Source organism: Grampus griseus (genome assembly GCF_964374135.1).
Source record: "Grampus griseus genome assembly, chromosome: 5".
NCBI lineage: Eukaryota > Metazoa > Chordata > Mammalia > Artiodactyla > Delphinidae > Grampus > Grampus griseus.
The window spans coordinates 77,969,437-77,996,468 of record NC_138998.1 but is presented as its reverse complement, the minus strand read 5'-3'; the positions used below and the strand labels follow the sequence as shown (position 1 = coordinate 77,996,468).

The 27,032-nt window shown below is 38.8% G+C and overlaps 1 protein-coding gene and 1 long non-coding RNA gene across 2 annotated transcripts in view; one reads left to right on the top strand and one right to left on the bottom strand.

Annotated features, from left to right (window-relative positions):
• Positions 1 to 15,955, bottom strand: part of GSK3B (glycogen synthase kinase 3 beta) — a 197,803-nt gene extending 181,848 nt beyond the window's left edge. The window contains exon 1 of the mRNA XM_082654334.1: positions 15,352 to 15,955. Coding sequence (XP_082510460.1) covers positions 15,352 to 15,439 — 88 coding nt within the window. The 5' untranslated portion in view covers positions 15,440 to 15,955. The remainder of the gene's footprint in view (positions 1 to 15,351) is intronic.
• A 1,615-nt stretch (positions 15,956 to 17,570) lies between these two features.
• Positions 17,571 to 25,903, top strand: LOC309822489. The gene is made up of 3 exons (XR_014296744.1): positions 17,571 to 17,795; positions 19,507 to 19,611; positions 25,591 to 25,903. It is a non-coding gene; the product is annotated as an uncharacterized lncRNA (long non-coding RNA).
• The last annotated feature ends 1,129 nt before the right edge of the window (positions 25,904 to 27,032 follow it).

Sequence of the window (27,032 nt, the reverse complement as noted above, 5' to 3'; positions counted from 1 at the left end):
TGATAGCTCTTTTGGCTCTCAGTGTTCATTTTTATCCACTATCTAGTTCCTGCCTGCATTCTGGATAGCTGAGCTGAGTAAGTGCCTTGTGGATATATGAATACTCCATTTATAAACTATTATACATTAAAACCCAGATGTCCTCTTATAAGTGTGGTCTGAAAATTCTAACAGGGCTTGTTACTGCAATGTTAACAGAAAACAGTATTTTTCCACTAGTCTTCCAGTTACAGAGTAGAGGAGACAGGGGATAAAAAGTTCACATATCAGTTTTCATTTACCAAAACTGTAGGACATAAAATAAACTAAATCACTACAAACATAATGTGTATCTGGCCTCACCTGTAGAGAAAAAGGCAGTACAGAGAATGGGAGCCAATTATACTGCATCTGAATTTTGTATCATCACAGGATTTTATTATAATCTGACACTTAAAACACTTATCAACTAAGAAAAGTTCCTCAGAAGCACAGAAAATTTACTCCACGTCATGAAAACTATAAATCAACCTTTTAAATTAATATTTAACTACCCTCAAAAGCTACAAAAATACTACTTAGAGAGAAAAACATGATTATGAACTGATGTATTAAAAGTTGGTCTCTATGCTCAAGATTCACTGCTTTAAATTTCTGATTTATTTTTCAACATTCAACATTTATTAAGCAACAACTAGATACAGAGGATCTTCATGTGCAACAAAAATGCAAAGCAACAACAAAAATTATTGAGGGACTTCCTAGGTGGTCCAGTGGCTAAACTCCACCCTCCCAATGCAGGGGGCCTGGGTTCAATCCCTGGTCAGGGAACTAGATTCCACATGCCACAACTAAGACCTGATGCAGCCAAATAAATAAGTTAATTAATTTTTTTAAAATTATTGAGACTAGTGACCTCAGGAAACAATAAGGATGGAAGCAGGTGGGTGAAGTCTAACGCTTGCCTTGAGTCAAGCTATGATGTGTCAAACTCAAAATCGGTGTCTTCAAGTTACCAGAGGTAGCAAGGCTCCATTTTTGCACATCATTCACATTCTCTTAGGACAGTAAAGTAGTTAAGAAAAGAGCTCTAGATTAAATTACCTTGGTTGGAATCCAAGCTCTGCCATCTGCTGGTTCTGAAACCTTGGCAAAAGTTACCCAACCTCTCTAAGCCTCAATTTCCTCAATGATAATGGGATCTGGCTCATAACTGACTTTGCAATATGGATTTCAACTATATTTGTTATCCATTTCTTATAGCCACTATTTCACAGACAGGCTGCATTAATTTTAAAGCAAGGTATTTGCTCTTAAAATTTTTACTTCAAAAGGATAAAACAATTTAACTTTACTTGTATATGGCTGACAATTTACTTTCTTCTTGGTAAGCAACATTAATAAAAAGTAAAAGTTCCAAAGCCCTACTCTAAGAAATCTTAGTTCAACCAACTTCCCAGAATCTTCCTATTTTCTTTCCAAATTATAAAGGTTACATAGTGCAGCAGTTAAAAGAACAAATTTGAAGTATGGCTACAAAATTTTCTGGCTGTGTAAGGCTCTCTAAGCCTCAAGTTTCCCCACTTGTAAATTGTATTTGCCTTACCAGATTGTGGTAAAGATTAAATAAGATAGAAATAAATTGCTTAGTACAGTGCAATGACATACTAAGTACTGAAAAAACTTTTGTCTTTTATTTAAAGTCTGGTGGCCTGAGTTCAACATGCTGGGCCTATTCCCTTCTAGTTGTGAGATCCTGAATATATCAATTAAAATATTTTTAACTCCATTATCCTTTAAATGGGGAGAATATTGCCTCAAAGCATTATGAAAGTTATATGAAGTATCAGTCCTTGGCACACAGTAAACACTCAAACAGTAGCTACATCTGAATTATTCTAGTTCTAAGATATGGACTACCATCATAGCATCTAGGGAAACTCAATACTCATCATAATAACCACAATCTTTTTTCTAATTAACTTTTTCCCCAACCCTCACTCCTATGGTCAACAGCAGCATTTCTTACCTCTTCCCTGAACTTTAGAAAGTACATAGGCTTTCCCAGGTATATATATGAAAAAAAAAATTTGTTGTTGTTGTTAATTGGGACATAAAGTAAAGCTACATTTTTAAACAATGTTTTATTCTTAAATTAATAATGGTAGTTGACAAGCTATACAATTTATATTGATGCCATATACAAGACAGTGGAGTCAGAGAATCTTCTGCCTCTGGGGATCTTTCTTTTCTAAGGATCCCAGGAACTGGCCCACTTGCTCCTACGTTAGAAGTCATGACACACAGATCCTTTGTTTCTTACTAAGTACTCATTCTCCACTATAGCAGAAATAAAATACTAGAACATTTCCTCTATCCTTTGAAAGTGCACAGCCATTCTTTAACTTTCTGTAAATTGACAAGAGGTAAATATATACTGTAAAGTCTCAAAACTCTCTCAATAAAGGTTATCCCTGATGTTCAACTGAATTTAAATAGAATTATGTTTTGTCCTTTATTAACTCCTCTTACGTTTCAATGGCACAGCAAGCATTTGCTACTTACAGAGAAAATAAATCTCTTCTAAGAATCATGCCCTAGGTCAGCCAAACATCTCACAATGTATACAATTAGTTAAAGAAGCAGATACAATGTTGATCAGTAAAAACCAAATTATTATCCTGACATCATGATTTCTCAAAACCCAATACAGACGGCCAAATTTTATAGCTATTTAAGAAGTTGGATTATTTAGTGAAGAGAACCCTTATTGCTTATTAATATTTCTTACTTTCTCTGGGAAAGCTCTTGAATTGATATACGAATATACACTAGTATATCAGACAAACAAACACTATCTGAGAGACACAAAAAGAGGCCCTGTAAAAATTAAAGTTTTCATAAATCCCCACAGTACAATTATATGTCTAAGTACATCCATGGTGAAAGGGCCTGTTCATATTTAAATAGTCTGTTTACTTTGTCTCTTGCAGAATAAGCTACCTGGTAAAAATAAGGAAACTGATTTATCACTTTTCATTATTCTAAATCTCTCTTCTACCCTCACCCTCTCCAAATAAACTCCTGGAAGGCTTGGGGGTATTGTACTAGCTGGACAGGCTCAATGTTTCAAAGGTATTGTGCTTACCAACCAGTGCAACCTAGCACCTGAGTTCTTTCATTCAGCTATCCATCCAGAGTTCACACCCCTCTGTGCTAAGCACACAGTATTAACACAAGTGTCTATATCTCTGTGTCTCTTTCCTTTCCCTACTACTGTTCCTTTGTGTTTAAACAAAAACCCAGGTTTAACTTTATAAATTAATTTCTTGTATCAAAACTTAAATGTTTTTAGAAACATCAGTGACAGTTTGATGACCTGGAAACTCTAATACTATCATGTATAGTATACATGTAACTACCATGATAAATTGCTTTCAACTCAAATACGTATTAAGTAACCCACTATAGAAAGCACTGTGCTCCACACTGCAGGAAACATAAAGGTGAGTAAAATACCGTTTTTGCCATATTCGAATTTATAATCACCTAGAAAGAGACAAAACAAGTTAACTAGAATACAAGGCAGCACATAAGAAGAGTAATTGTGCTATAGGAGTTACATGCAAGTGCATTTCATGCCTTGGAGTAAAGGGCCAGGAAGACTAAGTAGTTGAGGTGGCATATGAGACTCTGAAAGCTGGGTGGCTCTTTGAAACAGCAAGGGGAGAGAATGTATGACAAAGAATATTTAGACTAATAAGATCTCATTGGGACCAAGACAATCATGGCAATAACAACATCTAACAAGTATACCAATAAGAATTTTAATATACTTTTTAAGTGTGCTAAAATATGGGGAAAAAATCATTACCTCCTACACCAAGGACCTTTCTGAAGAACATAAATCTCTCAACCTCCTTTAATGTGGTGTAAATTTCAAAATAAACTGAAGACATGACTAAAAACAAAGCAATGAGACAAATCAATGAAGCGTTTTTAAACTACATACACCTTATCTGTTCCTTTAAAATACATATATATATTATATATATATATATGATTAGGCAGATTAACAACAATATTACACAGTAACGTAATTCTGGAAAATTCTAAACCTGTACTGCTCAACATGTGGTTATTAAGCGCTTAAAATGTGGCTACTACAAATTAGTATGTGCTATTAAGAGTGAAATACCCACTAGGTTGTGAAGACTCAGTACTCAAAAAAGGTGGCAAAATTTATCATTAGTAAATTTTATATTCATTACATGTTGACATAATATTTTGGATACACTGCTTTAAATAAAATATATTCTTAAGATTAAGTTCACCTGTCTTTTTACTCTTTTTAATGTGGCTCCTAGAAAATTTTAAATTACATATGCGACTCACATTTGTGGCTTCCATTATATTTCTATTGAATAGGTCTGGTTTAAACAACTACTTAACATTTATATTGTTCAGATTTCTGTACTTGCTTCAGATTGGCATGGTAATCACTTGATCACAATGATACTAAGTAACCTTCCAAACATCTTGCCTCAGTGTCTAGATACTGAAAAGGTGAGACACCTGCCAAAAAAGTGTGTCAGCTTCTTAACTACCCTTTTGGAGCAAATGTGGAAAAAACAACCAACTAAAAACTTTTCCAGATACATTTACCAAACAGTTAATACTCCAGGCACTGCTAGCTGATGTCATGAGACTATGTTAGATAAGAACTACTCAGGGATGCAAAGAGATGGGATCCAAGAAATAGGACAGTGGACCCTAAAGAGCAGTGAAAGAAGTTAGAGGATGACAGCTGTACAGCAGAGGCCTGGAGAACAACCAGGCCAGATCCCAGTAGGACAGCACTCCAGGAAAAGAATGGAGGGTAGGGCAGAATCCAGAGAATGCTTAATAAAATTTGAGGGGAAAAAAATGAAGACTGTGATCATTGCAAGCTGTGCAAGAAAAAGAAAACGGCAACAAAAAAGTGTAAAAAAAAGTTGAAAGCAAAGGAAATGTGATCGCCACTTCAGAAACAGTTTGGTAATTCTTTAAAATATTAAACAGTTACCATATGACCTAGCAATTCCACTCCTAAGTATATACCCAAAAGATCTGAAAATATATGTCCACACAAAAACTTGTTCACAAATGTTCATATCAGCGTAATTCATAATAGCCAAAAAGTAGAAACTATCCAAATGTCCACTGACTGATGAACGGGTAAACAAATGGTGGCATTTCCATACAATGGAATATTATTCAGCAATAAAAAGTAATGAAGTACTGATAAATGCTACAACATGGATGAACCTAGAAGACATTATATGAAGTAAAAGAAGCTAGTCACAAAAGGCCACATATTTTATGATTCCATTTATATGAAATGTCAAGCATAGGCAAATCCACAGAGACAGAGTAGATTAGTGGTTGCCTGGAGCTGGAAGGAAGGGAAATATGAGGAATGACTACTAATGGATACAGGGTTTCTTTTTGGGGTGATTAAAAATGTTCTAAAATTAGATTGTGGTGATGGTTGCATCACTCTGTGAGTACTGGAAACCACTGAACTGTACACCTTAAATTAATGAATTTTATGGTATGTGAATTATATCTCAATAATGCAGTTTTTAAAAGGAAATTGTACACTATTGTACACTATTCACCTTAATGTCTAGATATTGAGTACTGATCATTTGAATAATAATTTAAATAAATAATTATTTAACTAAAAATGGTGGTATAATTGCATTAGTAAGATAGTAAAAGGGAGATGGTGATAACAATAAATAATATCTAAAAATAATTTAAAGACATAGACAAATAGTACACTAATTAAAATTATAATAAAACTACTAGAGGAAATAGCTGTCATAGTTAAGGTTGCCTCTGAGAAACAGAAATGAGGGAGAGGAGTTATGCTTCGATATTAAGACTTTCTGCACTATTTGATTTCTTTAAATCATACGATAGAGTGTATTACTTAATAAAAAAATTTTTTTTTAATTTTTTAAGACTAAGGAATGCTGGTTTAGGAGCAGAATGAAACCATGCGCTCTTAAAGAGGTAAAAGGCACAGGCTTCATTGACATTGACGCACTCTGCGCCTCTGATCTCTCAAGAGAACAGGTTTTCTCATCTAAGATGTTCAAAAAATGCAAAATTAAAGGAAAATATCAATTATCTTTTATCTTTTTCTTTACAATGAAATAAACAGCTATTTCCAGCAAGAACACACATAATATCTACTTGACCTTATAGATCATTTCTCAAATACACAGAGTGGCAAATATTTTAAATGCGCCACTAAGCGTTCATCGGTTATGCCTGTTATCATTTTACCTCTTATTACCAAGAGAAGCACTCTCTCATCTTCGTATTTACTCCCCATCCAACTCATATTCTAAAAATAAGGGTTTAGTAATCTACTAGGATGAAAAACAATAGCAATTTTCTAGAATAACTGATTTAAATTTTGTTTTAATTCTAACACTCTTATGCTAAAGCCAGTGTTAATTTAGGTCTGCATACACAAAATGTTATTTCATAGCAGAAATAACCTGTAAAGATTCAGAATATCTATGGAAGGATACTTAAGAAATTGGAATGCTGACTGTCTCCAGGAAAGAGGACTGGTAGTTACAGAGCAGGAGGAGGAGGAAGACATCACTGAATACTTTTAAATTTTGAATCATGTGAATAAATTCCATTTTTAAAAGCAAAATATGTAAATAAGACAAACATGGAATTGTCTATCATACAGCATCCAATTTATATTATTATTGCGATTATTACTATACATTACGTAAATATGATACACATATATACATACAATTTATTATTATTATTGAAACCCTACCAACTCAAAGCTTCCCTCTTCCCTTCAGAGTTTAAATAATGTGTAAAGTGCGAAAGCTCTGAAATTCCAGTAAGACAGCAAATGCACCTACAATACCGTCAGTCTGATGCCAGGCATAACTCCAGCACTCCAATTCTCCAGGTGCTGCCTTTATGAATTCAAAAGTCTAGGATTAGCAGCTCGATTCAACTCAATAACTTCCACACAGATCATGAAGAAAGTGGTTAATCAATTTAAAAGAATTAACTGATTTTACGGAATAAGGGGAAGTAGAGGGAGTCACATTTTTAAAAGATAGGTTAGCCTTCCTTAGAAAGAAATCTGAAACATCTTCTCACTTATATTAGTCAATTAAGCCCCTAAAAATTTCTTAGACCTCCAAAAGAGAAAAAAAGTACGTTGTCATGGTTGTCCTTTTTCTTCAGGTCAACAATTAAGATACCCACCTTTTCAATTCTCATTATAGAGGCCATAGTGTATTTGGTAAAGTGACTCTCTAACAGCTAATCATAATTCATAAGAAAGCTTAAATGACTCCATGCAGTGCCTTCTAAGCATTCCACAAAGGTATGGGCATGTCAAAATCCAAACAGCAACTCCATATATACCACAGAAGAAAAAATAAGACAACAAATCTTAAATCAGATAAAATGCTGTTGCTGAGTAATATACATAGATGGGCAATGGAAGAAAGAGTTGGAAACGATACTCTGGGCTAGCATACTGAAGACTTTAGTACCTTCATCCGTTATCACTGAAAGCCAACTGGAATTGGTCAACCAGACAGAGATGACCCAGTTCTCTTCCTCATCACTTCAGGTAACCAAGAAATTAGAGACTGTTTAATGCAGTGAGAAGTTGAGAATCCCAGCTACCCAGAAGAGACCTTCCTGACTCCTGTCCTTTTGAGAGAGTGAAGTTAGTATAATTTAACCTTCCCTAGACCAAAATTTTGAACAATTATCAGAGTGATTTCCCCTGGGGTTGTGTGAGGCTACACCAAGTAATCGCAATATGCTTGTTTTCCTGAACTGTCTGTCTATACTTTTTAGAAGGTGTAATGCTTAATATCAGTGTAATTCAGTCCCTTCTAATTCGCAGTTTTAAAAAAAAAAAAGACAATTGAATGACTTAGAGCTATGTGTTAAAGAATAAAAAAAGAACTCTAAATAAAAGCCAAAAAATAACCTATGAGGAAAGAGTATGCACCATTTGTGTGGGGATTTTTGGTTCACTTCCTGATTGTCAAATACCAACGAATTCCAAAAAGGTGATGTTCCAAATAACCCAACTGCACATTGATGCATAGCTGTTATTCTTTAACAACAAGTACAACAACCTGAAGGCTCACAGTTCCAGACATAACAAGTGTCCGACAGATACTTGACTAATTGGTTGTGTACATATAATAAAATTTCATGAAGTTTGCTGTCAAATATTAAAATAAAGAGTAGAACACTTAAAATACTTCACAACCTATAGGAAGAGATGGAGAGAAATAATCCTTAATAATGGCTAATTTGGGGCTTCCCTGGTGGCGCAGTGGTTGAGAGTCCGCCTGCCGATGCAGGGGACACAAACCGGTCTGGGAAAATCCCACATGCCGCGGAGCGGCTGGGCCTGTGAGCCATGGCCGCTGAGCCTGCACGTCCGGAGCCTGTGCTCCGCAACGGGAGAGGCCGCAACAGTGAGAGGCCCACGTACCGCCAAAAAAAAAATAATAATGGCTAATTTGTAGAATCACATTCTAATATTACCTGGAAATATAAATACACCAGATTTACTTACGATCAATCAGTACTTTTCAATAAAAACCAGTGCTCCAACTGAACATTAAACAAAAAAATACCATAACTTATTTTTCTTTTTGTGCCATCATAAGCCCTAACATTTTCATCAATGTTTGTCTTAACAAGTTTTCCCTGAAATCTTAAAAGAATTGAGAATTTTTTCCAATATAACTGTAAGTAATTAAATACTATATTTGCTGACAGGCATGCCTGAAACTAATTTCAAAAGAGGTACCAATCATGAAAGTCTTACACAGTCACTGCTAAATTATCAATGAAAGACTATCCTAAAAGAAAAGGCACTTTAGCTTAACACTTGGAATCCAAGTGTTAAGGCAACAGCAATCCATTCTCTATAAAATATACAATAAAGAGCAAGAGCTCTAGAATCAGAATGCCTGTATTTGAATTCTAGCAGAGCAATCTTCTAGTCAGGTAATCTTGGACAAGTGGCTTCACTTCTCTAAATGTCATTTACCTATCTATAAGGTGGGGATAATAGTATTAGCTACTTTGTAGAGTTGTAATGATTAAAATGAGCTGTTGCATGTAAAGAATTTAGCAGATTGCTTATTAGCATTTAATAAACATTCAATAGACATATCACAAGTCAATCACGTTATTATTCACAGCCCCTTTCTATTAAAGCAACCTACTTATTTTTGGCTTCCTAAGCCAAGGAATTCAACATGATACAATTAATGGTAATGAAAAAATGGAGTATTAATGTTACTGCTTTGCACCAATGTTACCAATATTTTTGCCTGCCTACCTACCATCTCTTTGGCATTAGGGCATGCTCATTAAATCCTAGGACTGTAAGTTCATTTAAATTATACCACCATCTAAAATACAAGTTTCTATGGGAGTTTGCTAGTGGCCTAGTGGTTAGGATTCCGGGCTTTCAATACCGTGGCCCAAGTTCAATCCCTGGTCCGGGAACTCAGATCCCACAAGCCTCGTGGTGCAGCCAAAAAAAAGTTTAAAATTTTAAAAATACAAGTTTCTAGGAAAATAGTGCCTCGTTCGTCAGGAATGTTTACTTTTCATTATTAAATTGATTTGAAAGGACAATCAAGAAATTGACAACTCCAAACTATGTTAATAAAGGAACACGTTAAAGGTTCATATTCATGCCATTGTTGGCCATGGTATCCTGGAGACAAAAGGAAAACCTGGTTTGGCAAAATTAGTTTCAAAATAACCAAAACATCATTGCCTCAATATGATCACACTAAAATGCTTCTAAGAAAACTATTCAATACAAAAATATAAGATTCAATCACTTACAGAATTTCAACTTGCACACGCTTTGAAAGTACACTTTTCTCCCCAAAACATAAGCAAAAGTGAGAAAGGAGATCATAAACTAAGAATCCAAATCTACAAAGTTGTGTCTTTGTATCTTGTTTCAGACCAAGTATATTACAGACATGAGCATAAACTGAAATAATTTACTGAATGTCCATCACGTGCTAAATATTAACTCATTTTTAAAAAAAACTAGAATAAAAACTCAATAATAGAATAGAATAAATATCCCTTTATTTTATCAATTTAATGGTAGGAAACTTGGGAAAACAAATTGTTCTCCTTTAACTCTGTCAGTTTTTCCTTGCTGTTTTATTCACACAGGTCTTCATATAAATATACATTTCTATATCGCACTCAACCAAGGTCAAAGACAATTTATATAACCAAGGATGATTTGTACAACCCAAGATAGAAGCAAAGATTGCAACCTCTACTTTAAAACCAGTGAACCATGAAAATGCTTCTATCCTTGCAATCATGCAAGGTTCCCTTTCCATACTATCTCCTCCAACCCCTCCCCCCCAAAAATAGGCTAGAAAATGATGCTAAACATTCCAATAAATTCATTTACTCATGGTGATTATGTTCTTAGTAGAACAATATCTGGGAAATCAGGTTAGTTCTGTTAGTACCAGCATATAATCCCATCACACCCACATGCTCTGCCCCTCCATTCTCCTATTGCAGGGTGGAGCATCACAAGAGACACCACAATCCCACAGCCTGCCCAATCCCACCCCGTCCCACAATCCCATGAGAGTTATTAAATGTATGGAACTGCAGCACATGCACGTTTCACAGCCTTCTCTACACATAATGCACACAAAAAAACAGAGCTCCCTTGGTCTCAGAATCTGCTGCTGACACTTAAGGCTGCTTCCCCAGCCTTGCTGTTTCTCCAAAACAGTATCTCACACCAGCAACCTAAGTCCAAAACAAGGGGCAGACAGCACAGGATACAAGTATATACTGATTTTCAGCTGAACTATGCAAGTGAAATGAGAAGATGTCGCCTCATTTTCTAAATGCAATTCCCAACCAGTCATAAATTGATTTGTGAACCTCTGGGTTCCCTTGAAGTTTTTTCCTAGTACACTACTGTGCCTTAAAGTCATTTCACAATTAGCATTCTAGAGGTGCATGTAACAAGAGAGCATGCAATTTTTATATGAAGGTCTAGTTTTTTTAACAACTCTGGAAAGGGCTGGCTGGGAAAGGAATGAAAACAATGAAAATAAAAGTCTAGTTTTCAGTTTCACACATGAGCTCTCTTCCACAATGGATAATCTAGAAATTGGTTACATTCTAATAACCTGATTTTTGTGTCACAAAGAGATTAAATTCCCTCTGGAATAGAAAAACTCTAAGTTGCCACCTGCTCTTTGGTTTTAGTCACCATACAACTAAATACTGCACAGTAATATGCAACTACTATTAATTATTCACTTCACTAAAAAAAATTGATCTAAAAAAGTTTTATATGAGGAAATAACTTGACTTAGCTAGACAACTAGCTAAATTTTCACTAACAGTTTATCAAAAAGATTTGTTACTAATATTTTAACCAAAAGTCACCATAGACAGTCCCTCACTTTCTCTATTTTGAGTAAAATATCATGTGATTCTACAGAAGAACTTCATAACTGTTTACATTTATTTAATAACACTTGAATATGGACGAGGACAAAAAAAAATGGGTTCACCATAGCGAGTAAAAAAAAAAAAAAAAAAAAAATTCAGGGACTTCCCTGGTGGCACAGTGGTTAAGAATCCGCTTGCCAATGCAGGGGACACGGGTTCGAGCCCCGGTCTGGGAAGATCCGCCATGCTGCGGAGCAACTAAGCCCGTGCACCACAACTATTGAGCCTGTGCTCTAGAGCCCACGAGCCACAACTACTGAGCCCACACGCCACAACTACTGAAGCCCAAGCACCTAGAGCCCGAGCTCTGTAACAAGAGAAGCCTCTGCAATGAGAAGCCCGTGCACCACAACTAGAGAGAGCCCACGTGTAGCAACGAAGACCCAACGCAGCCAAAAAAAAAATTCAAATACACTGTTTTAAACTTAGCTCAACAAAAAAAGGCAAAAAATACTTGTTATAAAATCAACTTTTAATTTCTGCTGGAGTCTGCATATTACCATTATTTTAAATGCAAGGTTTACTTAAGAATAACCATTATTTATGAAAAACTAGTTTTAAGCAAGTACCGAAGATTAAATTAAAGGCTGTATAAAATATCTAAAATTTTTATGTCACGGTTTAGCCCAAAAAATATTTTCATTGTTTTCAAATAAATTACCATCGGGTTATTATAACTAAGTTTCAAGTGTGAGGTTTTTGAATCTACATAAAAAATTATTTTCTTTTTTAGGACTTTAAATGGAATGCATATAAATAAAAACCTTTAGTTTACTAGTCCTGAAAATAAATCTGACAGTTTTGGGTTCAGAAAAATTAGAAACAGTTCAAGACTGTAAAGTTAAATATCATTGCCAGTAACCAACTGCTGCCTCTGAATTTCAAGAAAACCTATTGTATATTAAATTTTTAAAAAGTGAACTCAACTACCCTCTCATCTCAGCACTTTCTCAACTTTCCCATTACAATCAACAATATAACTTGGTGGTCAAATCTTCCAGACCAGTAACATCAGAATTTATTTTTAACTCCTGACTCCTTCCCAAATATTCCCCTTCAATCCAATCCAAAGCCCTGCCAGTTCTTCATTCACGCTGTCTCGCAAATGTGCTTTCATCTCATTTTCACACTTTATATTCTCATTCTTCATGACATACCCTACTACTCCCTAAAATGGCTCTGATGTTTTGCTACTAACCCATCAACTCAGCTGCCCAGATCGTCTTCAAATATTTCGTTCAGCAACCTACAGTAAATACCAATCTCTCTTGAATCTCAACCAAACTCTTACAGACCCCCTTTGCCCTCCATCAGTTAACACATTTCTCAAATTCCATCTCCTCTTATTTTCCTATTTAGGCCCCTTTCATTCAGATTTACTAACCTGCTTTATAAATACAAAAATCACCACCTCTGTGCGTCTGTCCATTCCTTCCATCTAGAATCCTCTATGCTTCTCTGTCAATTCAAGTTACTGCCTCCTTTAACACCTGTCTTAAAACACACCTCTACAGAAGTCTTCTCTCTCCAGCCCTCTACCTCATCCCTTCATTTCTTGTCCCTCTGAACGAAGCACTTCTGTTTGCATTTATAATCTTGCAGTCATCATGATATTGTTTTCACATTTTGACCTATAACCTGTCTCAACAACTGACAAGCTTTTCAGGCCAAGGACTATAATTTCTTACGTATCTCTCATTTGAACAGGGGTCCCTTAGAACACTAACACTCCAACAAACGCTTAATTACTCCCCTTTCTTCCAAAATGTCCTTAAAGTTAGGGTTGTCAAAAACACATAATTAGCACTGATCTCCAACTTTTAAAATGTTAGGTTGACCTATATGGTAACAGAAAAGTCAACATTTTAACCTGCACACTTTGCAAGGGTTACTCCATCCTCAGGCAACATCCACACAGGATTCAAAGAGAATCCTGGAAATTAAATGAAAAGTCCCCAAATTTAATATTATAAGCTATCCTATTTTGCTCTCTGAAATAGATCTAATACATTAATTACCTAAAATTGATTTCAAGTGGTTTTTAAACCAAGATGAAAAACATCCTAACACTCCAGTACCACAAGAGGCTCTTAAGTAGCTATTATAAGATTTGCTTCATCACAGCAGAAAATTACCCCAGAATTTTAAAATATTCCTCTCAAATGACCCCATGAAGTGCTTAGAAAGCTTGACCATTCCCTGAAAGATGCATCATCAGCTTCCCTCTTCACATACCCTGCATTCTGAACTAGCTAGTCACCAAAAAAAAACTTAACTCTCAAAAATAATCTCCCATTCAGTTATTATCTTAGACTACCCTGTTTCAGGCAAGTTCCAAAAGCCAAAATAAATTGAAATTCTGAGTTCAAATAAGAGTGATCATTTTATGTTGCTTAAGGACATAATCAACTTCATATAACAGCAAATACTTTTTAAAAATCTCAGTTCAATTCTCTCCTTCTAGGCAGCAAAACAGTTTTTCTTTGCCCTCATCATGCCCCTTTCTGGAGGAATAAGGAAACAATACAGATATTTTTGTCAAATTCTGTAAGTATGTTTAAATAAACTGTCATTAAATACCACATAAACATATCCACATATAGAGAGAACATTAGAACATTGGACACTTAGTATAGACTTGGACACTCAACATAGACTTTTCTGCACAAATCAGGGAAGACGGTACAGTCTAGCAACAACCTTGAACACAGCCCAAGTATCCCTATTATATGCAGGACCACAGCCTTCTGCAAAACCTATGATGGAAAGGTCTAAATCCATATTCTTCTAACTCCATAGTCTTACCTAAATTCAACAGGAAACCAATGCAAGAGTATTTTAAATAGTCTTAAGAAGGAACCCCTGAACTCTAGATCATTTAGCAAGTACTGAGTGCAATGGCACCCTAAAACTGAACTTTAATGATGAGTCAGTGACAATTAACATTCAACTTAGCATTTGGCAACATGACAATACAAGCCCCAATCAAAACTTGGACATACTTCCAAATTACCTTTTGATTAAACGTTAATTCTATAGTGGTAGATTGGTAATGTCAAAACGGAAAGGTTAAGAGATAACATATTATACCACTTATCCAATTTAGAACAATGCATGTTGAGATACTACTGCTACTGCATATCAATCAGCCCCACCGGTCCCTTCTAAAGGGAAGAATCAAAGCTTGCCTCCAAACCGTAATGTGGTTACGGAGCAAGTTCATCTCTAGATTATGAACACATACTTTGTATAGTCACATAGGCAAGAAAGAAATGTTACGAGACAGTGACATTTAGCTCCTCTATTAAGTATACAAAACTATGATAACCCCTGAGACCTGAGCTAACTAAACTATCCCTCATTCCAAAAGACACATTCTGCAAAGGCACATAATGGTTTATGAGTCTTGTCCTTCGCTTTATTCAAAAGGATGAGCAAGTAACCACTTCCATCGCTATTCTAAGATGGAAAAACTCAACCGCTTGATAAAGCTATCAACTGCAAGAAAACTATATGAAAAGAACTAAGTTTCAGATCGAATCATCCAAATAAAAATCATATTCCCTCAATTCAAGGTTAATAAGACCGGGGGAGGGGATATGGGAGGAGAAAAGAGGGAGCTGCCTCATCCTTGACTGAAGACAGGTTTTTGCCCTTTTCCATTACCTCCGGCTGTTATATCAGAAGGTCTCATATTTTAAGATCCTGATATTTTAAAGTCTCTTATTTAAAGGGTGAGGTGGAAAGGGGGTGTAAAATAAAATCAATACTCACTGCTAACTTTCATGCTGCCAAAAGCTGAAGGCTGCTGCACTGGCTTGCAGCTCTCCGCAAAGGAGGTGGTTCTGGGCCGCCCTGACATGATCACTCTCTTTCCGAATCACCTTCTTTTCCTTCCTTCCTCCTCTTCTTCCTTTTGTTTTATGTTGGGGTGTTAGGTTAATGATAAATGCAGCATTAAGTTCTCCCACAAGAAAAAGACTTCGTCCTCTTGGCTTTTCACTCCTTTTGTACAGCTATAAAAAAAAGCGAGCGATGTATTTCTCCTTGAAGACAGATCAGTACGGATATTTAACATATAGATGATCGGGAGCTGGGAAAAAAATACAATTCTTTCCCCTCCCTTTCCTTGGAAGGGAGAAATGGTTGGGAGGTCCTAAAAAATATATATCACGTGAAACGGGGGCAGATACTTGATTGAAAATAAGTACTCTGAATATTATATTTTCCTCGGGGATTTTTTTTCCGAGTCAATGAAGAAGGGAAGCGGCGGAAGGATCACGAGTCTCACGCTTGAAAAGAAAGGGGGATGGGAAGGAGGGAGGGAGAGGGAGGGGGTGGCTCGGAGATGCGTCGGGAAACGCTGCGGCTCCGACAGCGGCGGGATCCGGCGGCCTGACGGCAGGGGCCCGGCGAACTGGAAGGCGGCGGAGTCGCGAGTCAGTCAGAGGCGGGCGGTGGCGGCGGCTCCCCTCCTCATTGCGCCAGGAGCAGCTGCACTCGGCGGCTGGATCCAGCGGCCATGGCGGCGGCGGTGGCGGAGGCAGCTCCCTTCAGACCCCAGGCAGCGGCTCCTCGACTGCTCCCCATACGCCGGGGACATGGGAACCCAGCAACCGCTTCCGTCCCTCGGGGCCCCCTCCCCCGTCCAAGGCACCAGCGCGGCCGCCCTCCCGCCCCTCGCTTCTGCACGGTCCCGCTCAGGAAGTGTCCGCGCTTTGCCCCCAGCCCGGGCCCTGTCAGTGGCTGCAGGGCCGGCTCCTCCTCGCTTCCTTCCTTCCTTTGTCACTCGGCCCGGGCGGCGGCGGCGGCGGCGGCGGCAGCGGCAGCACCAGCACAAACCTGCATTCGCCCGGGTCGGGGGCAGCTCTGTGTGAGGAGTGCCGTCTGCGCAGCCGCCTAGCTTTTCCCCACTCCCCCTCCCCCCTCCTACTCGTCCTCCGCCTCCTTCCTCCCCCACCCAGCCTTACACCGCCCAGCGCCCCCGCGTCCGCGTAACAGGCGTCTGGGAATCGCCGGCCGAGCCGAGTGTCCTCCCCCTTCGGTAGGGGAGCCGAAGCCCGAGCGGAACCAATCACGGATGTCGTTTGTTTGCAGATCCTCCCGGAAAAAGCCGATCGACCTGAGGAGCCAATTAGAAAGTGTCGCTGGAAATTCACGCCCAAGGACGGAAAATGCCGAAGATAGCCGACCGAGAAGAAGGTGGGTTCGCCTTGTCTTGTGGCTGGCTGGAGGAGAAATTCGACAATGGCAACAGTGACCAATCGGAGTCGCCGGCCCTCAGGAAAATGCTTGAAGAGTTAAGGACGGTGAAGCCCGGAGTCGCTGGTGAAACCGCACGGCTGGGCGCCGTGGCCGCTTTGTAATTGGCCGAAACTCCGCTGGGAGTGCACCTCCCTCGGTGATTGGTGAAGGAATGGGGCTTCCGAGGACAGTCTGGCCAGTCAGGACGTCCCCTCCCTCGACGAGGTGGGGAGAAGTTGAGAGCGAAGGGAGGGCATCTATAAAGCGCCTTCTCATTGGCCTGAAGCTCTGGAGCCGGAGTCGGGGCAAAAGGGAAAAGGAGGGAGGCCGAAACCCGTAGCGGCAGCCAATCGGCTCTCGCTGCCGTCCAATCGCAAGACCTAGCTGCAGTGTGATTGGCCTTCGGTCTCCGGTGGCGGTCCCTGGAGCGGGGAGAATCGGGACTGGGGTCGTGGCGGGTGGTTAGACGGGCTCGCCTGCGGCTACTTGCAGCTTGTGTGGAAACTTGCAGATAGGGAGCGCGAGCCCTTCGCGAGCCGGTGTGAAACTACTGTGGTCGGCGGCGCTGGGCTCCGAGCGCTCGAGCGAACGGAGGGTTGAGGGGTCTCCCCACCCACTGGAGGCTCTCGGCGGGGCGAGGCTAATTCTGCGCGCCCGAGGCTCCCCTCCGCCCAAGAGAGCGCGTCCCGAGCGCCGGCGTCTTCCCAGGAAGGGCCAGACGGATTCAGGGCGCCTCCCCGGCTGGGTGCGAGTTCTCGGGCGCTAAACTGAGAACAAAGCTTCCAGACAGGCAGCGCCCCTCGGCGGCCGCGCCCCGCCCAGTCGCGGAGGCCATTGATAAGAGTGAGGGCGACTGCGCCTCGTGCGCCAGGCCAAACCCGGCCTTCCAGAAACGCCCCTGAGAAATGAGCTCATGCTGGCTGCGCGCGCTCTTCGGGCGCGACTGCCCAGCGCAGAACGGGCCCCAAAAGCAGGTGAGGGGAAGTGCCGTCAGGTCGGATATCCCGAAGACTCTGAGGAAACAGGGAGTCAGAATAGCCCTTTGTAGTTTTTGGTTCTTTGGAACTAGGGTGATCTATAAAAGTACTATATAAGTTGATTTCGCACGTAGGCCAGTGGTCAGATTCCCGTGGTTTGCCTGAGGACAGTGAGGTATGGCTACAGAAAAAGTAGAAAGGACAGTTGCCATCAGTCCCGTGGTGTCTGTAATTTCCACCTGCAGAGTCATCCCTTTCTGTTAAGATACTATCTCTGGGAGCACATATAAAAATACACATACTTGGTCAGGTTAACTAGATGTTGCTTTGTCAAACTGATGAGGAACTTGGGACAGAACAAAGTAAGCTTTGATGGGAGAACGGAAAGGTCTAGATAGTGTTTGCAAACTCAGATGTCTACAGGGGCCAGAAAAGCAAAGCAAATGAGTGAAACTGGCCTGGTGTAAAACAATAGGGAATGATAAGCAACGTGGCAAATTGGAGTGTCCCTGCTGTAACTGAAAGGAGCAGCTGTTCGGCTCTAGCAGATTGTTACCCTGAAGAATGTGGATCCAGTGTTCTGAGGTATTCTGGTTTTTTCCCCCAAGAGAAACCGTAAAGCAGGATTTTTGTATGAAATCCCTCGATTTTTACACCAATATTTCCAAACCCTACAGGCCGAATTAAAAACATCCCAGGGTAGATGTGGCCAACATGCAATCAATTTGTAATCTCAAACCTGGACATAGGTTTTTTTATATAGCCCAGGAGTGGTAGCAGCTCTTGTTCTTTGCAATGAAGAGAGAACATGAGGCCTCTGGATGCCATGGAGAAGGGTAAAGAATGTTAAAAGCAAACTCAGTGCGTGGCAATTTTGTCAAATGATTGTTGCCTCTCCCTGCAAACTATTATGAAAGACCTTTGCCACTAGTCCCTAAAACACTGTGAGGCAAAGCTCTAAATCCTGCCTTCCTCTTTACTCCCCATCCCTACTCCCAGTTATACCAGCGGGAAAGTGAATAACAAATGTTTAGGTTATACAAATTGGAAACATGGCTATTCTTTTGTATATAATAAAGTACAAAAATAGTCTACCTTAGGGTTATGATTAGTAGCTTTACTGTTGCTGCCTTCAAATATTTTGAACTGATGCTGTTTAAAATAAAAAAAAAAAATCTGACCAAGAGGGGGGAAACTTTATAGGAAAAAATAAAAGTAGTTCAATCTAGAATTAGGACATAAGGAGGGAGAAGTTTAGGAGAAAATATAGAACCACTGAAATTAACATTCCATGATTGTTTCTCTGACTTTTCAAATTCTTCCTCTACCTTCCCGCCTGGTGTCAACCATTTATCAGTTTTTAATAATTTTAATAGTTAATGCTTCCTGAGTGTTTATAATGTGCCAGACACTGTTCTTAAGTGCTTCACACATGCTATCTCAAATTATAATCGTAAGTACTGTTACCAGCCTCCACTTAAAAGATGAGGAAACTCAAGGTCTGAAAGTTGTACTGACTTACCTAAGGTCCACAGAGCTAAAGTAAGCAGAACCAGGATTCAGATCTCGTGTACTTCTCTCTCAAACATAGTCCCCACCTCTCCTGGTCTTGCTTTATCTTAAATTCTAAGCCTTATGTCTTCAACTGTGTGTGCCTGGTTGTGAATACATCCCCTAGTTTGGTTTCTAATAGTTTGGTTTCCTTTAGGGCTCATCAGGTGGTCCCTTGCAAAGATCAGTGATTCTGAGCCACAGTAACCAACCAGAGGACTAGAAAAAGATGAATATAGGAAAGCTGGGTGATACAGAACAGGTAAGTAGTGTAGTAGAGGGGGAAAAAAAAGAGATTGGTGAGCCTGTCCACAAGGTAACGGTTATAAATTAAAATGCACAATGAACTGGCTTCTATAGTAATTACATGTATTTGTATAGCACTTTGCACTTGGGAAGTACTATTACGTTAATGAAGTTTACCAAGTACTGTTATGGAACTATTATTATGTTTTTACAAATGAGGAAACTACACAATAGCTCAGAATCACTTAGCTGCATTTTTAATTGAAACTAGAAGAAAATATATGCAGGTTTAATAATGAAGATAGCAAATAGAATATGAGATGCTGTTTATTTAGATGAACCCAGGGTCAGTCAGTACAAACAGATGTTCACTAGCAAACTCTTCCTAGGACCTCATTTAGTTAGCCAACGTATATTAAATACCTAAATGTTGTTGGGTGCTGGCCTTCAAAATTTAATAAGATATGGTCTCTGCTCCAGATATTTGCAGATACTGTAAGATGGAAAAGAGTTGTTTAGTAATGAACTCTAGGAAAACCCTCCAATAACAAGGTCGATGTGAAGATTAAGAGGAAGGAAAAGATTTTGCATTTACTGAGTGCCTGTTCAGTCCTTCCCTGAACCTCCAGAGACAGCCATTATTAACTCTTTTGTTAATAGATTGGGGAGGGGGGATGAGCAATAAGTACATTGATCAAGGCCACACAGTTAGAAAATGGCAGAGCTGGGATGGAATCTACAGCTGAGTATATTTGATCCAGCTTCTTTATACTAGATTACTCTGCTCTCCATCAAAAAATAATATTGTTTATCCCATTTATGTAAAATTGCATATGTGTGTGTGCTTGCACACCCACACATAAGAGTCTAGAAATATTCATTTTGATGGCATTTTGGATGATACTTACTGTATTCATGATTTCCAGTATTGTCTTCATTTTCCACCTTTACATAAGAAACAAAATACTTAAAAAGAGAAAACAAAGGTAAGACTGCAGACGAACCAAAGAAAAGAAGTAGCAGTGTGAAATCGCTCAGTTTGATTAAATCAATTTGATTTATAGGACACTGTGCCAAGTCTTAGGAATACAGGACTGTGAAGATGAATAAAAGTCATTCAGAGGTGACTGTCTTGCTCCAGTCTTAGGGGGAGCTCTTGTAGAGTGGAGACGTGTAAACAGACAACACCACAATGTGATCTGGGCAGCTATGGAAGAAAAGTGGCCCAGAGATCATTTTCCAAGTTGTATTTAAACTACCGGTCTCCAAAGTTGCGTGTATATACCCAGAGGTTGTATGGGATGATCCTTTGGAATGCTAGAACTACTAAATCTTATTTTTATCTTAAAACGTAAGAAATTACCTTTCCAGTGGTTAATATACTGGTAGACAGTGGTGCCCTCCTCAGTCCCTATGTCAAAGGAAGGAGTCACATGGTCCACCATACAGTTTTCCTAAAGGAAGGGGATGAATCCACAGCCTAGAAGGGATTGTGAATATACGGTACCCTCCTGCTTTTTAAAAATTTCAGCAACATACGACACTTTACTTGTGCTTAATTAATGGATTTGCAGTCATATTATTTGATTTTTAACTAACTTGACCCTCATAGATTGAAAATGATTCCTGCAAATAAAGTGTAGATAAAAGAACAAACAAAATGGCAAAGCTCACATTCTACTCTTAGTAGGAACTCTTCATCAGTCACATCAGTAGGTTAAAAACAATAATGAGCTAATCAAATTTGACAAGAAGTAGGCCTGAAATTTTTGGAATTTTTGAAATATGAACCATCCACTATTTTTTAGTCAAAATTTACCCTAAGGTTAAGTATGACATATAGCTAATGCCAGTGTGAAGTCTTCACAATTACCAAAATGTTTAAAGACTATGCATCTGGGACAGTTAATAATTTGGGGGGGCGGGTGGTTAGCGGTGAGAATAAAAAAGTATTGGGGGTACTTCCCTGGTGGCGCAGTGGTTAAGAATCCGCCTGCCAATGCAAGGGACATGGGTTCAAACCGTGGACCAGGAAGATTCGTACATGCCACAGAGCAAGTAAGCCCGTGCGCCACAACTACTGAAGCCCACGCACCTAGAGCCCGTGCTCCGCAACGAGAGGCCACAGGAATGAGAAGCCCATGCACTGCAACAAAGAGTAGCCCCCGCTCACCACAACTAGAGAAAGCCTGCGCGCAGCAACAAAGACCCAATGCAGCCAAAAATTAATTAATTAATTTTTTAAAAAGTATTGGGCTTTAAATAATGTTGTTTTAAAATATTGTTTATTATGCCTGTTATCCTTTTTTATTCCTGTATATGTCTTATATATGCATATCATGTTAGCTCAAGAGTATATGTTTTATAAATATGCAGAATATTGGGGGGTTGATATTAAAATTTTTTACTAGTACAGTGTAAGAACAAAAAAGTTTGTAGACCACTGTTTTTTTTGCTGTTTTTTGGGGGTTTTTTTAATAGATCTTTATTGGAGTATAATTGCTTCACGATACTGTGTTAGTTTCTGTTGTACAGCAAAGTGAATCAGCCATATGCATACACATTTCCCCATGTCCCCTCCCTCTTGAGCCTCCCTCCCAACCTCCCTATCCCACTGCTCTAGGTCATTGCAAAGCACTGAGCCGATCTCCCTGTGCTATGCTGCTGCTTCCCACCAGCCAACTATTTTACATTCGGTAGTATATGTATGTTGATGCTCCTCTCACTTTGCCCCAGCTTCACCCTCCCACCCCATGTCATCAAGTCCATTCTCTATGTCTACCTCTTTATTCCTGCCCTGCAACTAGGTTCATCAGTACCATTTTTTTTTTTTTAGATTCCATATATATGCATTAGCATATGGTATTTGTTTTTTTCTTTCTTACTTCACTCTGTATGACAGACTCTAGGTCCATCCACCTCACTACAAATAACTCAATTTTGTTTCTTTTTATGGCTAAGTAATACTCCATTTTTTATATGTGCCACATCTTTATCCATTCATCTTGTAGACCACTGTTTTAAACAAAGATTAGTTTTTTAGATGATGGAAGGGAAGAACATTCTAGGCAAAAAGAAGTTATGCAATGGCGGAAATATATGTTACAGGGTATCAGAGAACTGGAGGTAGTTTGAAATTATGTAGCATGTAAGAGCTGGGCCTAGAGAAAAGAAAGGGAAACAGTATCAGATAATAAAGGTGTAGTTAAGTAAATTATGTTCTACTAAGTCCATATTATGTAAACAGAAAAAAGAATAAATACAAAGACTAATAGCAACTTAATACTAATTAAAAAATATAGAACTTGATTGTATATTACCAATTTCCAATTCTGCAAAATATGAACATATTGAAAAGGAAGACAGAAATTAGAATAATTTTGTTAATATATTGGCATATTATAGATGAAAATATTCACTTTAACTGTTTTCATGTCATATTTTTACAATAAATCAATGTTTGTTGGGTTTTAAAAGGGAATTGGCTCCCTTTTCTTTACTGTGATTCACATATTCCTCAGAATGGCTCTCATTACATGGAATTCTTAACAAAAACTCCAAATTTCTCAGCAAAGCTTTCCAATGCTAACATTTCTACTGATAAGCCTTTGTATTATAAATTATACACTGTATTAATAAAACTAGCCAACATTTGTTATATGCAAGACATCTGCTAGGCACCTGATATAAAGAAGTACATGAGCCACCTGAGTGGCTCTGTGCCCTTAGTGAACTTATCCTCTGGGGAAACAACCTCATGAAAAGCTAAATAAGTAATTATTTAAGATCATATTTGAATCCATAAGTTGTAAGGCAGAACATAATTTGCTAATATGTTTGTTACTCATGCTCAAATGAATTGGTCATGCTGTCCTATTTAAAATAGGTAAATGGAGGACACTTCAATCTAAAGTGAATCTTAAAGGATGGGTAGTAGGATTTGGAGATGAAGAAAGGAAAGTGGAAGTAAACTATTTTCTACCACTTCATTTCCAACCCATCAGACAAACCCGCTTAGTAAACTTAGGTGGATCCAGCTGTCAGAGCAATTAAGGACAGTGTGAGTCTGTTCATTTGACTATAGGAAAACCAGTTTGGCTATAATAGAAAGCCGATAGAGGAGACTAATGGACGATAAAGCTTAAAAGGTAGTTTGGGGGCTTCCCTGGTGGCGCAGTGGTTGAGAGTCTGCCTGCCGATGCAGGGGGACAGGGGTTCGTGCCCCGGTCCGGGAAGATCCCACATGCCGCGGAGCGGCTGGGCCCGTGAGCCATGGCCGCTGAGCCTACGCATCCGGAGCCTGTGCTCCGCAGCGAGAGAGGCCACAACAGTAAGAGGCCCACGTACCGCGAAAAAAAAAAAAAAAAGGTAGTTTGGGGCCAGATTTGAAAAAGCTTTGAATGTTATACCGAGAAATCTTGTAGACAATGGAGAATTATGGGAGGTAGCAGATGTAAGACATTGTCACTGCAGGAGAGCCTCTGAGGTAACATACACTGTGTGGTTTTTCCCGTTGCTGAAAATGTGCCCAGGGTAACAAGACAGCATATTTCATCATGCTTCTTATAACCAATGGGGTGTGCCCAAATGGGAAAATAATGGATGACTACCCAGAAAGAAGAGGGACAGTGTTTGAAACATTGCCACTATGAAGTAGACTCTGGTTATATTAAAAGTTTCATATCAAGCCTTTGATCATATAAATACTCTAATTTAACATCTAAAGAAGTATACTATCTAAAAAGAAAGCACTCGGTGAATCCTTTTAGTTTTTTATGCTTGTCATATTTTTGCTCCAAAGAGGGTATAATCATGTGGTTAATACATTATAACTGATTAGATTATTTTGAGCTGTTTCAATTTTATTTCTTTTACTCCATTTCTATTCACAATTTTAAGAAAGGGCTTCTTTAGATAAGAGTGTAAATATTTCCACATTGAACTGAATAAGTGAATCCACATGAATTGAAAACAATAAGTATGTATTGATTGAATACTTTGACTTAAGTATACTTTACAACATTCTAGGTGATTCAGCCTTGTTTTATGTGCATTAAATGTATTAAATTAAAAGTGCAAAACTCTCAGTTGGAACAAATACTTTAAGAACTCATTAGCCAGCAGTAAATCAGAAATGGTCATATTTTCTTGTTCACATGGAAATAGGACTCACATCTGAGAATACAGCAAAACTCTAGGTCTTTTTTTTTTTTTTTTTGCGGTATACGGGCCTCTCACTGTTGTGGCCTCTCCCGTTGCAGAGCACAAGCTCCAGACGCGTAGGCTCAGCGGCCCAGCTGCTCTGTAGCATGTGGGATCTTCCCAGACCGGGGCATGAACCCATGTCCCCTGCATCGGCAGGCGGACTCTCAACCACTGCGCCACCAGGGAAGCCGAAAACTCTAGGTCTTTATATCTGGTTGATGCTGAATGTGAAAGTTACAAGAAAATTGGCATTCTGTTTCTTGGCTATTAAACAGCTCAACTTGGAGTTGGGGGAAACACTTGAAGAGAAATTAAGTCCCATGGATTATCCAAGAAGGAATTCCAGAATGCAGAGACGGCCTGTCTTCTTCAGTCAGGCCACAGTTTCATTTGGATTGTGGCCATCAAGAGGCATCATTGCTCTGACTTCATTCCTGTGCCCTGTGGGATGGAATTCTGAAAGGGGATGGGAGAGAATGCACAAAGCCCCAAGGAGTGTGTGTCCCTGTATGACATCCAGATGAGAGGGTAGTAGGAAGTACCATATATCAGACCAGAAAGGATTCTTGGCGGAAGGTTTATAGCTCAGTGTTGTAAACCCATTAATATTTTTCTGTGTCTATTATTCATTATTTTTATAATTTATACTGTATATGTATTGATAGTGCCCATTACTTGAAGATAAAAGTAATAATTCAGGAAAAAGAATCCTAAATGATTCTTACTACTTTTTAGGAGCATTCAAGAGTCTCAGAAAAATACTAACACAGATTTTTTTTTTCTTTTTGAGGAATCAACATGTCTGAGACAGCTGAGCACATCCTCTTTTCAGTCCTCTTCTATTTTCTCGAATTATGTCTTTACAATTTGAATGCAGTTTTACATTTAGTCTTCCTATCAAAAGTGATCCAGTTGGGACTTCCCTGGTGGTCCAGTGGGTAAGATTCCACACTCCCAATGCGGGGGGCCCAGGTTCAATCCCTGGTCGGGGAACTAGATCCTGAATGCATGCTGCAACTAAGTCTGCATAACAGAACTAAGAAGTCTGCATGCCGCAATGAAGATCCCACATGCAGCAACAAAGATCCTGCAAGCCACAACTAAGACCGGCACAGCCAAATAAATAAATAAATATTAAAAAAAAAAAAGTGATCCAGTTACTCCAATTTTTATCGTTAAATGCTTTGGCTGTGGTTCTATGAAAGTTTTATAAATGTTGCTGGGTTTGTGTTTGAAAAACACAATATTGAATATCCTGATTCCATTAGGAAGTGTTTATTATGTGTCTGCTGCATGCCCAGAACTGTGCCAGATATGGTGGGAAACACGTTTGCTCACAGCAAATTGAGAAAACTAAAAACTATACATGTTTAAACTATAAACTATATATGTTTTAATATTTTCAAGGTCAAAAGGGTATGGGCTCCTTCAGAATTCAAAACAAATCTCTTACAGAGCAAAGTCAGCTGGAACGCTATGTAAGTAAACTATTCCGTAGAGGTTAAGCTTTTAATCTAGCATGAGAGGAGTTAAAATGAAGTACTTCTAAGCACCAGAGAAACCATCAAGTGAAAAATTCATCAACAGGAGTTGCCAAAAGACACACATAGTTTACCTTTTATCTTTCTTCCTGCTTAAATGGAATTACATGGAGATGTAAAGCATTTCTCTTGACCTCAGTTGATGCTGTGCACATAATAGGAACTCAGTAAATGCTGGCAAAATGAGTAATATGATTACAATTGAAAAAGTGAAACCTAATTATAACCGTTAAAATTAGAACTTTATAAAATATTTGCATATGGAGAGGGACTCTGAGGAAATGTCCAAGAATAAAAACATTTGATTTATTGATTTGTTGGTTTTCTGAAAGTTTTTTCTTACATTAAATTTTTTTCCATTATTGTTGCTGCAATATAACTTGGGTATCAAATTTTAAAAAGTAGGTGCATTCAAATACTTAACAGAGAATCACAGCTTGAGACAAACCTCTGTCCACCACTGGGGTTCAAACATATCTTGGCATATCTGGCAAATTAGTGGGTCTAGACTGCCAAGAGGGTGATTTACATAAGGGTTTTGGCAGAAAGACTGCCAAGAAGTGTGGGTGCCATCAAGGAGGGTGTTGGCCAGGCTACTTTTTGATCAGTTTGCACTGCTACAATGCACTAGTCAGTATTCCACTTGGTCAATGCCCGTACCAGGCCAGCTGAACCAATTTTGAATGTTAAC